An 18,104-nucleotide genomic window follows, 5' to 3' on the forward strand; every position below is an offset into this window, starting at 1 on the left:
AAGCCAAGAATCTAAAAGGCTATATTTATATAGCCCTTAAAATAAAAATTCAGTTTCAGAAGTATCTTGACATTGCCATTAATACATTACTGTATTTGAAAAACTCATTTTGAACCCACTCCATGGACAGAGGTGGCGTGTCACCCTGCCTTGAATTTAAAAAAACCCATTCCAGTCTCTGGATACATATCTGAACTTAAGACTTGATGTTGTTCACATTAAGTTCTGGTTTTAAGACACTTTACAGGATTAGAAAAACTATCTTGGACAGCAATTTTGATCTCTTGACAATACAGCCTGTTCTGGGGGTTAAATCCTAGAAAGGTCTCAGACACTAATTTTTAGGCCACCTGGGTAGGTGGGCATTCCCCTAAGATGTGACACAGTACCGGGCTCCCAACCATGAATGCTTGCATAGTTATGTATTCTACTCAACAGCCACTAAAAACCACAGCAACAAGGTCAGGAGCAGGAGTTGAAATTCACGATTCTCCTCTCCTGTAAGAATTTCCTTACCGCCAAAGCAGAAGGAGTCAAGAGCAAACCTGCCATAGCCTCTGCTTTCCTGCTAAATGATTAACAGTTGGACTCTTGTTAAATTAAATGGGCCACATCATCTTCTTCATCAAGGTTTTTAAAACGAATTAAATCAAAGTAGTATCCTGTAAACTCAATCCCGATCATATACTGAGGATGCTGCAAAAACAGCTCAGCTCAAAACCTTTGGGTTTTTGGGTCAGGATAAGGTAAGAGACAAGTGATTTATTCAGAAAGCTCCGGGCATGTTTAGAAGTATATCTCAAGCCTCCTAATGAACCACTAAGCCAAATTCAGAAGTATTTAGTGATATCAGGTACCCTCAGGGTGTTCTTGCAGTTGAACAAGTAGATTTGGATTGAAGTTTTGCACGTTGATGCCCAAGACCTATAACGGATGTACTCCTGAAAAAACAACCCAAACCTAAAAGACATTAGTACAAGTAACTCTTTGTTAATTGAGGACTCTTCTTAAGTAAATTAAGCACACTCACATTTTGGGAGATGCATTGTTATTTTGATTCTGGGGAAAACAGATGGGGACTTCAATGCATAACGAGTGACTCAGATTAGGCCACGTATTTTCAAAATGCATGGCAGGCTTTCCTTCATCCTGCTATGAACCAGGAGAATACCTGCTGCCATGACTGACACTTCACAGGCCAGAAAGCTCTAAAGACATTTTCATCATTCTAAAGAGGTTTTCAGTATTCTAGAAAGGCTCATAAATCTGTACATTTCCAGGTTGATTTTATGTGGCATTTATTCATTATTGTGTATCTTCCACAATGCAGATGAGACTCTGTATAAGTGCAGGTCATTCTAAAGGATCACCAGGACATCAATGCTGGAATGAAATGCCAAGCTGGCCTTATTTCTCACCCTGTCAGAGTTGTTCTTTTCAATTTGCCTCAGATTTCAGAATGGAAAACCTAGAAACTAAGCTAAATAGATTCTGAAGCAACTAGAAGCCAGCCCAGTATGTCCTGTATGAACTGCTTGCATCTCACATTCTTAAAAAAGAAGAAAATTCTTGCAACATGGAAGATTTTTCACATGGAAAACTTACATATCATAGAGCAAAAGGAAGACTTTTTCTTCACTGGGTCTGTTAACATGCGGAAAATTTCACAAAAAAAGTACATTTTATAAAATAATGCTCTCAGGTATAAGAAAAAAATAATCTGCTCATTATCCCTCTTCTTTAAAGATATTGCCACACAATCCTGGGGCCTTAACTCCCAGCAGAGAGAAAGCAAGGGGCTGGGCAGGGGGGGCCTATTTCTGAAGGCTCTGTGGCAGGTAACACAGGCAGGTCTTTCAGTTTGTCAGCATGGGTCCCACTAATAACGAGTACAACAGGATCTGTAAAGCTCAAGTAAACTCCTGACTGTAAAGGAGATGTTCTGCCTTCTCAAGAAGCAAACTGCTTCAGTACTTCAAATCACAAACCAAGATGAAGCTTAAAAATCTATTAAAATTAAGAAAAACTCCAAAATCAAATAACGCAAAATATACCACCTCAGACACTTTCAGACACAGAGCAGGAGAGTGCTATCTTTCTCTAAAGTATGTTGTGGTCTGACCTTTGCGTGGTAAATAACTCAGGAATGCTCCAACAGCAGAAAATGAGGTTTTATGTATTAAAGCAGAAAATGTAACCTTCAGCAACACTGTCTAGGGAAGGAGCAAGGTGAATCCAGGATCCCTTATGGGTTTACAGAGTTGAAGAGAAAGAGGTAGGATCTGAAGACGAATGTTTGGTGTGTGGCATTTGCATGGTGGCTGATGGGGAAGCATATTAAAGAGGAGTGCCAGAAAAGAAGAGACCCTGGGAGTATTAATGCCATGTTCAGTTTTGGGTCCCTTACCTTAAGAAAGACACTGAGGTGCTGGAGTGTGTCCAGAAGACAGGCAATGAAGCTGGGTCTGGAGAACAAGTCTGATGAGGAGTAGCTAAGGGAACTGGGATTTTTTTAGAATGGAGAAGAGAAGGCTGTGGAAAGACATAATCACTCTCTACAACTACTTGAAAGGCTGTAGCAGGGTGGGGATTGTTTTTTCTCTCCCATGTAATGAATGACAGAACAAGAGCAAATGCCCTCAAGTTCTGCCAGGAGAGGTTTAGACTGGACATTAGAACTTTTTCACTAGGAGGGTTGTTAATACAAGAACAGGCTGCCCAGGGATGCAGTAGAGCCACCATCCCTGGAGATGTTTAAAAGCTATGTAGATGAGGTGCTGAAGGACATGGTTTAGTGGTGGGCTTGTCAGTGTTAGGTGAGTGGTTGGACTTGGATCTTAAAGGTCTTTTCCAACCAAAACAGTTATATGATTCTATGACCTCAGTTACAAGGAAAAGAAGAAAATACAGGTTTTAAATCCAAGGTGATCACACAGACAAGAGGAAGGTGGGGAAGGAAAGGATTGTCAAGGTATTCCCCTACAGGCCAAACAGAGGCAGATAAATGTAATTACTTTCGTTAATCTCAAGATTTCTGAGGGACTGACTCACTACTTCTGAACACTTGAGGGAGGTGATACTTTAAAGTGCAATCTAGCTCAGAGTAATGACTATGTAAATATAGCACCTTCAGAATCCTACATGTTTGCTCAGTGCACTTACTCAGTCTGCTAACTAGTGACAAAAGACAGTTTGATTGCTTTTTAGTTCTCCCAGCCTCCCAGAGACAAATAGAGGGGTGAGTGTGAACTCAGTTTCACCCTGGATAAAACAGTCAAACTCCTGAAGTACCTTGGCCTTAGCATCTCCCAAGTGTCTGAGGGGGAAAAAAAGTCAATGGGGAACTACACAGGCTGTATCTTTGAGTGACTGGTGAAAGTCTCTCTGCAAAAGTATCTGTCTGGAAGGAATATGCAGAAAATTTGACTAACATTCCAGTTCCTAGTTTCAACCCCTAAAAGCAGAGATCACCTTCTTCTTATAGTTGTATAGGTCCTAAAGCTATATTGCTTTTCTAGAGAGAGAAATAATTAAAACACATGCAATTCTTACACCAAAGTTCTTTTACTGAACATTTAAAGTTACAAATCTAAAACATTATCAATACTGGGGAACTCCACCTCTCCAGCAGTTTTTTCTGCTACTGGAACCTTCCTTCCTGAACACAGGCTGTTTCTTTGTTTTTCTCATCTGCATCACTGTCATTCTGATAAAAAGACTGCAGAAACACTGCTCACTGGGGATACTGCAGTCACTAAGCCTGCTGAGTATATGCAGTAGGCAAGTCACTGACCAAAATATTTACCATAAAAGGCTGTCTCTGCAGGGATCATACTGTGAGACCATGGATCAGCACCACCAGGTTCTGCTTAACATCAGAGACGTCAGTCTTTGGAAAAACTTGTATCTCTACCTTTCTCAAACCACTCTTAATGCAGGACTACCCACCACTCTACACTGTTGAATATTTTATTCAGTCTTGCCTTAAAAGACTTGTGTGGTGAACCTTCTGATAACTCCTTTGGGAGACTATGCTACAGTCTTAAAAATCCTCAGTTAGGAAATGTTTCCTGATATCCAGCCTAGATTTCTCATTTTCCTCTGATTAATTCTAGTTACCCCACTGCGTTTATGCCCATCAAACACCTGCAGCCTTGTATAGTGTGTCTTGCTTTTAATTGACATTTAGACATTCTATATGTATCTATATATAGCTCCTTAATCTTTTAATTTTTTTGCTCTCCTACTGGAGACATGTCTTAGTCTGTGCTCAGGTAGCTTTGCTTTTTTCTTTCAGCAAAGCCAATTATTGTACACTGAACTAAAACTGCACAAAAGCAAATCATGACAAGCAGACTTCTTTTACGAAACAAATTTAATTTCTCAGTCTTTAGTCTAACATGAAGTAGTCTACTAATCACATGCTTTGAGTTAAAATCTACTTACTGTGTACCAAGCTTCTTGTATTTACTAATTGAGAAAGCATCAATGGTGAGAGCATTCAGTATTATAGCTGGATACAAGATGTATTTCTCAAAGCACTGAAGCCACACATAGAGTCTTTCAAACCACATCAAATGAGCAGCATCTGAAACGGAAATTCAGGTAATAGACTTCATTTCATCAAATTACCAGCATTTTTTTTGCACTGCAATACCACAGAAGAAAATGGTTAGCTCACATTAATAATCAACCAACTAATTTATGAAATAATGGAATTCATAATTCTTTTGCAATAGTGAAATCTATCCTCTGTTCAGTTCTCTGAATTTAGAGAGTATTGGTTTGCTGTTTATAACTGCATTGATGACAAATGCTGTGAAAGATGATACATACTAGACAGCAGTTTTTACATAATTCAATTACTAGTCACTATATTAAATAGCACCTTTTAGTGATGTAATGAGTCTGGAGAGGCTCTGTCCAGCTCTGGCATCAACCTGGTGGATGACCTAGAAAACCTTATTTGAACTCTGTGACTTATTTTATAGTGGCAAAACACTGTATTTAGATTGCAAAGTATCAATGACCTCATTGATAAATTAAATTGCCTTTGAGCTCTAAAGACTGAAGAATTAACAGGAGTTAGAAACTGTCAGAGATGTTTCTCAAAATACACAGCCACAGCAAAAGGTATCTGCCAGGCTCACATTATTCACCAGTCAAGAGTGTCTTTTTTTTGCAGTACACTTTTATAACAACATCACAGTGCTTAATATGAGTATCAAACAAGAAAAGAATGCTCTGTGGAATTCAACTGCTATGAGAACTTAGGTGAACTGAGTGCAGAAGCACTTCTGTACAGACAAAAATAATGTCTTTATTCTCAACAGAGCTTAGCTAGACAAGGTTACTGGAAAAACAGTGAACGCAAAAAGGCAGAACTCGATATTGACTCAGAAATAACAATGTCAGCTACTGAATCTCCAATACTCTTTCCTGCAGAAATAAAAATGATTACGTATACACATCCCATCCTCCTACACACACCTTTTCAATGACAGGCAAAGACAACATGCTGAATCAACAGATTTGTATGTTCTACAGGCTCAGCTGTATATTGTAAAGGCTCAAAGAGAAAGATATAAAAGTGATCCTTCCAAATTAGCTGTAAGTTAAGCTTTGCCAGTATCTTCAGCTAAGGCAATGGCATTGCAAAAATCTGCTTTCAGGTAATAGGATCAACTTCTCTTGTTTAGTGCAAATATATTTTCTCCTCTTACCTAAAGGTCACCTCCTAAAAGTTCATATTTGCAGTGAAATTTCTATTTTGGAACCTAGTTGTTACTCATATCCTTCTTCTCCTTCTCCAAAATACAAATTGCTCTCAGACTTCCACTCAGGAACTTCATTCAGCTATCCAAAGCAGAGCTCTGTATGAGAACTCAAGCTTGAATAAAGAGATGTGCATATCAAGTATTCAAAAAAGAACTTAGTTGCAGAAGCAGAGAGATGTGTGTAGACAATGCAGACAGAAAAAATGAGCTCACATTGACAGGTGGCCCAGGGAATCATAGAATGGTAGGGGTTGGAAGGGACCTTTAGAGATCATCTAGTCCAATTCCCCTGCAGAAGCAGGTCCACCTAGATCAGGTCACACGGGAACGCATCCAGATGGGTTTTAAAGACCTCCATGGAAGGAGACTCCACACCTTCCCTGGGCAGCCTGTGCCAAGGCTCTCTCACTCTCACAGTAAAATAGTTTTTCCTTATGTTTAAATGGAACTTTTTCTGTTCCAGCTTCTTCCAATTTCCCCTTGTCCTGTCAGCAGATATATCAGAAAAAAAAGGGATGCTCCAATCTCCTGATATCTACCATTTAGATATTTGTAAATATTAACGAGATCCTCCCTCGGTCTCCTTCTCTCTAGACTGAACAGCCTCGGTTCCCAGAGCCTTTCCTCATAAGATGCTCCAGTCCCTGTATCATCTTAGTGGTCCTGTACTGGGCTCTCTCTAGAGGTTCCCTGGAAAAGAAGTTGCTTGGGAAAAATTCAGATTATCCGAAAACGGCTTACATGAACCTGTGGATATAAAAGCAGTGGAGGAAAGAGAAGAAAAATTAGTCTCTGGTGTTTCAGGGTTTTTTTCTCACTCAGCCCTACGCTGCTTTCTACATGTCTATTATAGCATTAGATCATACATCTTGACCTCAGCATTTCTTCCTGCAGTCAGGCAAAACATGATAACTAGTAAGTTATCTTGTAGGGGCATCATGAGAACTGGCCTAGTAATTGCTATTCTGTGGAAGGCCTGTAAGTTTGAATAGCTCATGCAGAGTCTATGAAACAAAGCCCACAATAAACTTGTGGAATTGTTATTACCAGCTGCTCATCCAATTGGAAGCAATCGTCATCTCCTCATAGCACCACACTTGTCAAAAATTAGGAAGTTGAAAATGAAATTCTGTGCAGTAAAAGTTCCTCACAGACATCTTGTTTTATGTACTTGTTCTTTAATTGTCCATACCAGACAACTACAGAATACTGACCTGTCCCAAGCTTCTCTTTCTATACAAACAGGGAACCTGTAAGTTTGGTTCCTACATTTTTCTTACAGGGTAAAAGAAAGAAGACAGCCTGTCAGACACATCTATCAAAGGGATTACACAACCTTTCCCTCAGCCTGTCTCATCTCAGAACATGATAAAAAGCCTCTGTAGTGGCCTCAGGGACTAAAACATGTAATTTTTAATTTATTTTTTACTCTTGTTTTCTAACACACAATTGCAATAACATACAGTGCAATAATACTTAAGCCCCAAAGTACAGAAGGAGGCCACATATAAAATGAGGACTGCAAAGGAAAGAAAAAAGGCTGTTGCCCACAGCAAGTAGGATGGGAAACGGATCTAGATCTCAAAGCAGAAGGAAACTCATCTGTGGAGATCAGTCTGGCAGATCTCTACCCTCAACCTTTCCAAAGGCTGAGTCATTGCACTTAGGAAAACAATGTTTTCTGACAAATGAAGACAGATTTAATCAGGACAAGGGAAAGAAATCCTATAGTAGCCTTTTATGATTAAGTCTTGTAACAAAGAATAAAACTTGAGTATTCATCAGAATTTCTGATTATCAGTGAGAAGAAGCCCTAAATAATGTTTTCAGTTGTGCATGATCCTTAAGATTTCTGTTTCTACTACACTTTCCTCAGCATGTTACAGTAAAAGTTAAAAGGCAACCTTCAATCAAGTCTCTTGGGTACTCGAGGCTTGTTTGGAAAGTAATCGTTTTGAAAGACATGTTTTTTTTAATAGAAGATTTAAATCCTTAATGCATGGTTTTGCAGAATAATCTGAACTCTTTTGTTGTCTAGTTGAAGAACAGACTAAAATCCCTCAGCAGACTGTGTTCTGACAATGCTGTCTTCAAATACCTCAGGAACATATATTGAGAATGATTAAGGCACAGGATCCATCAAGAAACGACAAGCAAGCTTTCGGCTGGTAGCAAAGGCAAGATGAGAGCTGAGGGGGGAAAAAAAGCTGTACTTCTCAAAGTACACTGGCTGCTTGCAGAAATAACTATATCAGAACAGAAAATCAGACCTTGACATAAAATATTTACCAATACTCACACGTATCAGAGCACTACACACTGAAACGAGCAGACATGAGCAAGAACAAATGTTCAAGAAAATCTCACAATTCTTTTAAACTGTAATGTTTCTGTAAAAGTATTACGATGGAAATTAGAATTTTGTGTTGCTCTACTCATATCATTCAAATGATACATAGTTATATATCAGAAAGCAGAAAAAATTCTGCCTCAATTTAATCGCTTAAATTACTTAAAATACCAGTGTATTAAGAATAAACTACAGCATGCCAAGCTACACAGCAAGTAACAGTACTGTAAGGTAATAGCAAAATGCTGATCAGAACATGGTTTGTGAAAGGCCACTTAGAGCCAGTAAGATGACTAAGAGACAGAAGGATTTGACAGAGGAGGAAAGGCTGAGGGAGATGAGATTGTCTAGCCATGAGAAGAAAAGGCTCAGGAGGCATCTTACAAATTCCTGATTAAGGGCATTTTGGGGATAAAAAACCCTGATGGAGCAGGTAAAGTTGATGGAGCCAGACTGTTCTCACTAGTGTCCAGTGTCAGGACAAAAGGAAATGGGCACAAACTGAAATTCCATTTCAAAGTTAAAAAAAAATCCAAACCGTCCCCACCCTCAAACCAATCTTGCTTACTGTAAAGATGACCAAATTCTAGAACAGGTTGTCCAGTAAGGCTGTGGAGTCTCCACACTTGAAGATACTAAAAACTGGACACAGCCCTAAGCAACCTGCTCTAACTTACCCTGCTCTGAGCGGGAGCATTGGACTAGACAATCTCCAGAGGTGCCTACCCAGCCCCAGCTCTTTGGAGGAGGGAAATGGAAATGATGGACTATACCTGCTCTTCAGAAAAGGGAAATGTAAAGCATAATTTATTCTCCCTGCTCTGTTCTTTCTGGTTTGTTTGTTTGTTTTTGAACAAAGACAAGCTGTAAGCCATTGCATCCATTGTTCAGAAAAGATTTGATTACAAACCTCTCACTTCCCGTTGATGGTGCTCTTTGCTTTTAAGTATAGGGTGGGAGATCCAAAGCCAGGGGTGATGCTTTCGAAGCTGAGGAAGGACGTAATGTGTGACAAATCCCACAGTCCATGCTAAAGCAAACAGGACAATGCTGAGAAATGGCTGGGCCAAAAGAGGAGAAAATGAAATGTGGTTATATATAATTTGCAAACAACATTTTAAAGTAAAACTTCTTAATTTTTTTAATAATTTCTTTAATTGCATTTTTGTGCCATTAATTTTTAACACTACTTTGAATTTCTCTGACTCCACAGGGGGATATGGATTTTGATTTCTGTATTTTGCACATATAATTAACCAATCTTTTCCTCCCTAATTGGAGGAAAAAAGGAAATTTATCAGGTTTGATCATTCTATCCCTCAGGTTCCATATAATAAAAGAACTGTGGATATGCAGAGGCTTAAGGAAAGAGACTTGAGATAAGTAACACTGGAATTAGTACAAATACCCATAAAATCCTTTACACATTAAAAAATCAAAGAGTTATGATGACCACTTAAATTTTCATTAACGTCTCTTCCCACAATCTCTATTCTTTCCAGTTAAAGCACCCTGTGGTTTTGCAGAAGAGATAATATCTTACAGGGGAAAAAGACAAAAAAAAGGATAGATACACACCCTTAATGATAGAAACACAGTACTGGCACTGACAGCAAATGACAGAACAGCAGCCACTGTGCAGACAATGAGATCCGATTTCAAGATTTCTTTCTGTGAAAATAATTAATTTACACAAATTAGCAAGCCAGTACCATTTCAACCTAAGTGAATGGCTCTATTCTCAATCACTAGCAGTCTGCATTGTGGCAAGGCAAATCAGTACACACAGAATCTTAAGGGTTGGAAGGGACTTCGAAAGATCATCCAGTCCAACCCCCCTGCCAGAGCAGGATGACTTAGAGTAGGTCACACAGGAACTCATCCAGGTGGGTTTGAATGTCCCCAGAGAAGGAGACTCCACAACCCATCTGGGCAGCCTGTTCCAGTGCTCCATCACTCTCACAGTGAAGAAGTTTTTCCTTGTGTTTCTTTGGAACCTCTCCTAATACAAAAGTATTTTCTCTGCTCTGCTTTAGGAAATGATTTCTTCACACTTCAGGTTTGTCTAAGTAATCACATTTAAATTCATCATGCCTAATTTAAAGTTATATTTTTAAATAACACAGCTTTAAGATTGGAGAAATCAAAGTAATGCATTTATATATTGAGTCTGATTCTGTTTAAGAGTCTGATCTCTTCCCGATTATGACTTTTTTTGTTTTAGGAATCAAAATTCTGGCTACATTTCCTGTTTACAAGCATTCAGATTTCTTCAGATTCGCTGTCTCTTGCATTACTGAAGTGACTTATGTTTTCTGTAATGTCTTCAGAGACATAAAGTTAATACATTTATTGTGTTCTAAAGTGACATGTCCCATTCTCTGGTTTTCTGTATCAGAAGCCATATTTCAGCAAGATTTTATGGATTTCAGACAAGTCTTTTTTTCTAGTGTCACTGGATGATAATGAAAGGCCACTTCTGCCTATACATAAGGATTTATAACTAAGGTAGGAGCAATTTTGTTTCTAAAAATTGGAAAATATCACTATCTTTCCAGTCTCTTTTTCTTGTGATTAAAATGTCATTCTCAGTAAACAAATAAACAAGATAGCTTGCGATCTGTGCAATCTTTGAAATTGTATTTCAGAGGTCATCCAAATGTCTTTGTGAGTAAATGAAAATCTTGTCTTGGATTTATGAGAGGAGCATTTAAGTTCAGCACTCAATACTACTGCTAAGTTATCAAATGAGTAACTATCTGTAGCTCTTGGTTTAGAAACTGACTTATGCTTTAACTCAAAGACATCTAGAAATAACACATGAAATGGAACACTTCTGTTAGAATTAGAAACTCATCCAATTTCCTGATGCTGCAAGCTAGGTCTCCATGTATCTCATCAAAGAAAAAGAAAACTAAAATAATGATTGGATAGCAAAACTACAAATAAGAGACAAAAAGAAAACAAGCAAACCAAGTGAACAACAGAAGTGTTGTGAACTATAGGGGAAGCTGGTAGCAACCACTATATTTAGGCTGCCTATCATTCCCTGTTATGAAAAATGCTTCTTAGTAAAAGGTCACAAGCATCAGCACTTCCACTTACTGCAGCAGGCCTTTGAAATTTGATAGGACTAAAAAGCCTCCAGGCTCAAGAAGTACTTTTGTTTTGTCCCAGGAAACTCCAATCTGGTTTACCTAAATTCTCTAGTCATCACTACTGCCCTTCCCTCTCCCAGGCAGCTCACGAGTATGTAAATCCAAAGGAACAGACCTTCCTCCTCTCCAAGAGCTGTGGTCTCTCCAGACAGCCCTTGTGCTCCACATGGACTACAGCTGAAAAGGTGTAGGAGCAGAATTAGGTCTTCCTGACTCTTCCCAGCCATCTTTTCAAAAAGAAAGCCCTGCTGGCTTTGTTCCTTGCTTTTTGGCTGTCATGTGCAAGAGAAGAACAACAACATGAGAGACCTCACAGGCAAGCTCATCTCTTTCCTGAACAAACCTTTGATCCCTGCCAGTTCTCACAGGTCTCTCTGTTCATGAAGACCTTCTCTCACTAGCAAGTTGTGCATCCATCTCTCGTGTTAACATGTGGAACAGCACTGAAAAATTGTGATCAAAACCCTGATATGATGGATAAGGGAATTACTGTCAATCCATGGAACTGAAATAACCTTTTTCAACTGCTCCATTTAAAAAAAAATTGCATAAAAAATCTATGTAAAGTAGTAGCATTTAGCTTGTAAAATTCAGCATCTGAGAAAGTTAAGCAGTGATAGATTCATATGGAACACTGTCAGGCTTTTTATGAATATGTATTATGAAAAGTTTTGATCAAGTATCATTTTCTGCACAGCTGAATCCAACTACTACTATCAATAAACAAGCTTATAAGAACAATAAACACACTGCAATCATTTTCAAGCTCTTCTGTTATATCAGAAAGGATTACTATTGAAATGACTTATTTCTCTCACAGTCAGATGACTGAAGAAGCTGCTGTTTTAAGAACTATATCAAATATTAAGAATTGAGCTGTAGAATCAGCAGAGGTGATCACGGACATTTTGGCGAGAGGCAGCATCCCAGCTTCCCATTCTGTAACAGGTCACGAGGAGAGACTTTTCAAAAGATAACATTCAAAGGGAATGTATTACACAGATTATATTGCATAAGACTAGTATTTCCCAGCTTTCCTACAGCTGAGTTTGCAAGTATTCCTTTTAGGGTGCTCTCTTTGACACATTTACAATCCCATACAGGAAAAGGTCTACGTTTTTAAAGCAATTAATATTATTCAGGTATTTAAATCCAAATTTGACAATAAAATACTAACTCTGGCAACATCTAAAGTGTTTAAAGTATCTTACACATGCCCAGGCTTGCCCTTTTGCCCTTGCACAGAAACGCTTCAAAATGTAAATGTACTGCTCAGCTGCTAACTTGCACAACAGTCCCCACAGGAGCGCCTTCTTGACGTGGCAGACGCTTTCAAACTTCTTACAAAATTCTGTTTTTTCTTCCTTCTAAAACAAAGTTGAGCAGTAGTTGCTATTGTTTCTTGTCATCACATAGGGGTCAGGGCCTCTTAGGAAATGGCTGACCCTGGAAAGTTACCTACATGGTTGGAGGTGATTCAGAGGTGATATCTTCCAGAATAAAACCTTGGCCATCCACTTACAGGCCACTGTGGGTGGATCTGCATTTTCCATCCTTCCTGCTGAAGGCTGCTAGGTCCTGCAAAGCACATGCCTACCTTGGATGCAACTCTGTTTCCCATCCTGCCTTTAAACACATCTGTTTAAAGCAGGATTTTGGATTCCATTCCCAAGGCCAGGAACTTTCAAATTCAGTGTTGGATAACCCTATAATGTGATGCTTGAGTCCTTCACTGCAATTGAGCCAACGAGTAAAAGCTAAGCTGTGATCACAGTTAAATCTTCACAGTGAGAGATAATCAATATTAGACTTTGGGTTGAATGCAAGTGTTATTTTTTCTTCTCCATTTTACGCTCTAAGGTAAAAAGAAACCATAGACCAACATCTCTACATTTGATGCCTTAGAGGTTTTTCAAGCAGAATATACTAGGGCTTGTTTTTTTAATTACTATTTTCAATTATGCTTTTGGAGCTTTGTACAAATCCTTTTACTAGCTATCTAAATGTTTGCATTAAAGGCCAGGAAGGAAGCTGAGTTTGAATGTAACACATTAGCACCCTCAGGCCACTAGTTAATCTAGCAATCAGCCATGTGGATGCCTATAGAAATTAATTATAATGGTAGGAAGCTCCATTCTCAAAGTTGAATGGTCAATTATCCATCACAGCTGTTTTATAATTCAGGCTTCCGAAGCGGGCAATTCTAACACAGCTACTCAAGCAAAGGAAAATAGTAAAGGCCATGTAACTAAACATTAGAGATGCTGCATTTATTATTCCTAACATCAATGAAAAGCCACTATGGAACACAACACATTAATTTTCAATATTAACCTTGTTTGCTTCCAGCTCCTTGAGGAGGGGGTTTGGGCCCGTATGCCTTACAATTTCTGATTAAAACAGATCTTATTGAAATAGCACATTATGTAGACTATAAGTCTATACATAGACCAAGGCAATGCTGGCTGTTATGTTGCCACTGATAGGGGGTTAGAAATACTCTCCTCACAGAAGAGCACTCCAAGAGGAAAAAAAACAAACTACCACCATGAAATGTACTTCAAGTAATGACACATTGTTTCACCCAGCTTCTGAAGTGTTTGACAATCCCCTTGCAGAAGTTCTACTAGCTGTTTAGAATCAGCTTTTAAGAGCCAGATGAGTCCTACATCCTGAATAGGATTATTACTGAAGCAAGTCAGCAGAGGCTGTTGTGCTCCTCAGACTTCAGGTATATCTATTTACTCCTGCCTCAATTCTTCCCTACTTGTTCTATTAGCACTGGACTGTTGGATAACAGTAGAAGTCTCCTGACAAACTGGTTAGTGTTTGAGACAAAGGTACCAGGTAACACAGGGGTTAGCCAAAGAAGTTGTATTAATCAGAAATTGCACTCTCTTTCTTCAAGAGATCTCCCAATGTGGAAGAAATAGCACTGCTAATTGCCACCATACATTTGAGGGAATCCCAGATAGAGGAAAAAAAAGAAAAAAAAAAGAAAAAAAAAGAAAAAAAAAGAAAAAAAAGGAAAAAAAAGAAAAAAAAAGAAAAAAAAAAGAAGGCAAAGAACTAGCAAGCTCCAGTAACACTGAAGGAAAGTAGCCTCTGTCTCAAAGTAGTAGCATGAAGCATCAAATGCACAGAGCTGAAAAGTGACAATCCTCAAAATCAGGTACATCCTGGAAAGCAAAAGGTGCCAGGAATCCCACTTAATTACATGCAAAACACCACCGGCAAACTATGACAGGAATGAGATGTGGTGAAGAGAAGAACTGAAGTCTTGTGTCTGTCCAGTCCCACAGCAGTCCTCCCTGCACTTCTGCATCTTCTGGCCCAGTGGCTCAAGGGCCCAAGTGCAGCTGAACTACATGGCAACTGTGTTAGTATAAGACATCAGATCCCTGTCTGCATTACTGAGACAAAAATAGGTTCAGAATCTGCAGCATGACTTCATTTTGAAAATACAGACAGGATCTTGGATGCAAATTTGTTAATTCTTTTGTTGGTTTTATTTTCTTTTCAAAATATTGAATCCTTACACAAGTTTTCCCTCTGCACTGTGAAATGAAACCAGTTAAGTGGACAGTCACAGAAACTGCTTCAGTCTCTCAGCTAGACCCCATGTGCAGAATGGATAGCAAACCATACTGCTCCAAGAAAGGCCCTATCAGCAAAACAAATAAGTGAGATGCAAACGAGTAGTGTTGCATTACATCATCTATACAGTGCCCATGTACAAAATCAGACTGACAATAAACTGTGGTAATAGCCTTCACACCAGAAACACCACAGAATACAGCAAAACTGTAACATAAATACTTTAATTTTTACCCTGTTACCAGCTGGACATTAATATTGCAGTGTGACCCTGTTGCAAACTGTAGCTCAAAACAAGCAACAAGAAACAGCCAACTCAAAATCTTTTGTGGGCCTTATTAGAGTAAGCAATTTAAAATAACATTATATATGATAGAAAATAACAATCTGAGCAACATCTTAGCAAAGAAAATTAGAAAACATTGGTAATGTGGGATCAACTCCTGTGCTGAATGTAGGCTGTGTACTGCCTTATAAAATGCCCAAGAAATGATTCAGGATGTAAAGGAGAGATGCATTCCTTTGAAGGGATATTTGAACATCAATCCGGCTACCACACTAGCCACTGCTAGGCATAGGTCACGTCTAATGGTCAAAAAAAGATAATCTGTCATGCAGGCATTCTCAGAACACTCTGCTTCTGCAAGCATTCAAGAGTTCAGGAATAATTGCCTAGAATGCAAATGCTCAGATGCAGGCACTAGGGATGTACACAGGAGGAGCTCCTGTGAAGCAAAAACATTTCCTGAATCTAAGAAATATCACCCTTTAATCCTTCTGGAAACTTAATCATCTTCCCATACGAACTCTAAGATCAACCTCCCCTGGGTTAACAGTGAGGGTGGTTTTCTATACAAAAAGGCACAAAAAGGAAGATGGGTCACTTTGGATGTTTAGGATGAAGTGAGAAATAAGCCGACACAAACTTACAGCTACTTGCCAGACAGTAGGAAATAAACAGCCTGCCAAGCAAAGGACAGACAATGAGATGGCAATGCTTGGCATCAGGTATGTGCCTCCCTCTCTCAAACTAGTCAATTTTCATGTGCTTCTTCCATGTTTATGTGCGAAATCTGCTCTGTGCACCTGGCTTGGCTGAGGTGGCAGGCATATAGTCAAAGGTACTTTCTAGCACACAAAAATGTCTTCCTTAAAATCAGGTCAACTCCTAGCCCTAGAAAAGAATTAATAAGGGTTGTTTAAAACACAATTCTGTGGAACAAATCCTGTCATCCTTCAACATGTCTAGAGAGTTTGGTTGGACTGCACACCTTTTTGAATGCTTCTTGAACAATCCAGCCTACCCTGTACACACCAGGTTGCCAGGCTGTAACTCTATGCACTGAACCTGCATTAGTTCTCTGAGTACCAGGATAAGATGCTCAATTCCCCAAGCTCTAACAGTGCAATTCCCACCAACCATATTGAAGAGTCACTGCTGCTGAGACCTTCAAAGGAACCCTTCAGAAAGGAAAATTACAGTATCCTCCTTCTCCCTTCTGGCCTCACTGGAAAGACATAGAAGAACTTCTCTCCGTTACTAACCATGGATTAAAAGGAACAGGATATACATATTCTCCCATTTTCTGTGCTTTTAGTAATTTAAGTATTTAAATTACTAAATGTGAATATTTAAGGATTTCTCAGTGGGGAAATTTGATAGGAGAGAGAGCTTTGAACAGAAAATAACGAAAGAAAAGGTCTTACCACTGATTCTCTCATCTTCTCTGGGAGTGGATCTGCTGCTGAATCTTCAAATTGTTGACGTAGATAGTGAGGGACATATTTGCATGGAATAAGGGACCTGTTTAAAAAAAAAATCCTAGTTAGAATACTTCTGAACATGTCTAACAGATAGGAATATTCCTAGAGAGCAGTGGAGGAAGAAAGCCTCAGATTTCCGTCCTCATATATGCAGTAGCTATCTTCTCTCTGTATAGCTGAAGATTGACAAAAATCAGCTCTATCCATGATCAGGGTAGAACTTCCTCATCAAAAATGTTAAGGAGTCTCAGCAGCCTAATCAATGTGACTCAGTCATCTAGAAGAATGAGCAGAGAGGGTACTGTTTCATTCATGCCCTTTATTGCTTCAGCTAAGTTGAAACAGATCTGGGAGCTGTTAAGTCCCACATTAGAAAGTCCAAAGAACCTATTTCTGTATAAATTGTATATTAATTCTCAGTTCAAGATTTATGTGCTACCTCCTCCTCCATCTTGAAGTTTATGCCAGAGGCCATCCCTTAAACACTGTTTCCAATCTCCTTAACTTCCTTTAATTGAGTTCAAAGCTGTCAAAAAAATCTTAAACCTCTTTTTTAAAGAATTATACATTTTTGTCACAATTGCACAATAAACATTTGATGTTATGGTGTTCTTAATACATTTAACAATCATTTCAGCTGCTGAAAGAATATTATGAAATCAGTAGCTAGACTTAAAAGTAAAAATGGATTTAATGGTTTAAGATTACTTCTGTAAAGCAAATGTTTTAAGAAAGAGAAGTTTATGTTTTATTAAAGAAGTTAATGGACCAGTGTGTCCTTCGCAGGGAGTGGGAAAGAAGAATACATTTAAATTACTTCAAAACTGAAAGAGCTCACACTTCCATGCTGATTTGCAATTTACCTGTGTGCATTTTCCTTCAAGGCTACACAAATCTCCCTAATACAGCACAGAGCTTCACTTCCTTCCACACCTGAGTTGCACACTGTAATGGTTGATGAACTACATACCACCCACATAAAGGTTGATCCAGGTCTAATTGACATCAGTGCCAAGCACAGCAGGCTTTGGATAAAGTTAATGGCAATAGAGATATGCAGTTCTTGTTGCTTTGTCACATCAGAACCTGGTAAAGTATAAATATCAGATTTCCTGAACTTTTTGGATGACAAAGAAGGAATCTGTCAAGTCTTGAGTAAGGTCTCCTATGAAGGTTTTTCAAATCCACCTGGACACATTCTTGTGCAATCTGATGGAGGGGAACCTGGTTTGCAAGGGGGTGGACTGGATAATCTCTAGAGGCCCCTTCCAACTCCTACCATTCTGTGATCTACCAGGATGCCCTGCATCTTTTCCATCCTCGTCAGAATTCTTCTCTTTTTCCCAAGTTTCTCAAATACAATCTTGAATGGCCTAAAAAGCCCTCCACTCCCTCACTCTCTGCTGCATTACAGAACTGTGCATCCAACCATGCTGACTTACCATGTGCGTACCACAA

The 18,104-nt window shown here is 38.9% G+C and overlaps 1 protein-coding gene across 1 annotated transcript in view; it reads right to left on the reverse strand.

Annotated features, from left to right (window-relative positions):
- The window catches only part of PCNX2 (pecanex 2), a 160,192-nt gene that overhangs the window by 66,842 nt on the left and 75,246 nt on the right, over positions 1–18,104 (reverse strand). The window contains exons 17-20 of the mRNA XM_061990089.1: positions 16,590–16,686; positions 9,706–9,798; positions 9,038–9,188; positions 4,447–4,588 (exon numbers count right to left, since the gene is read on the reverse strand). Of these exons, the coding sequence (XP_061846073.1) occupies positions 4,447–4,588; positions 9,038–9,188; positions 9,706–9,798; positions 16,590–16,686 (483 nt within the window). The remainder of the gene's footprint in view (positions 1–4,446; positions 4,589–9,037; positions 9,189–9,705; positions 9,799–16,589; positions 16,687–18,104) is intronic.

The sequence above is a fragment of the Colius striatus genome, chromosome 2 (genome assembly GCF_028858725.1).
Source record: "Colius striatus isolate bColStr4 chromosome 2, bColStr4.1.hap1, whole genome shotgun sequence".
NCBI classification, from domain to species: domain Eukaryota; kingdom Metazoa; phylum Chordata; class Aves; order Coliiformes; family Coliidae; genus Colius; species Colius striatus.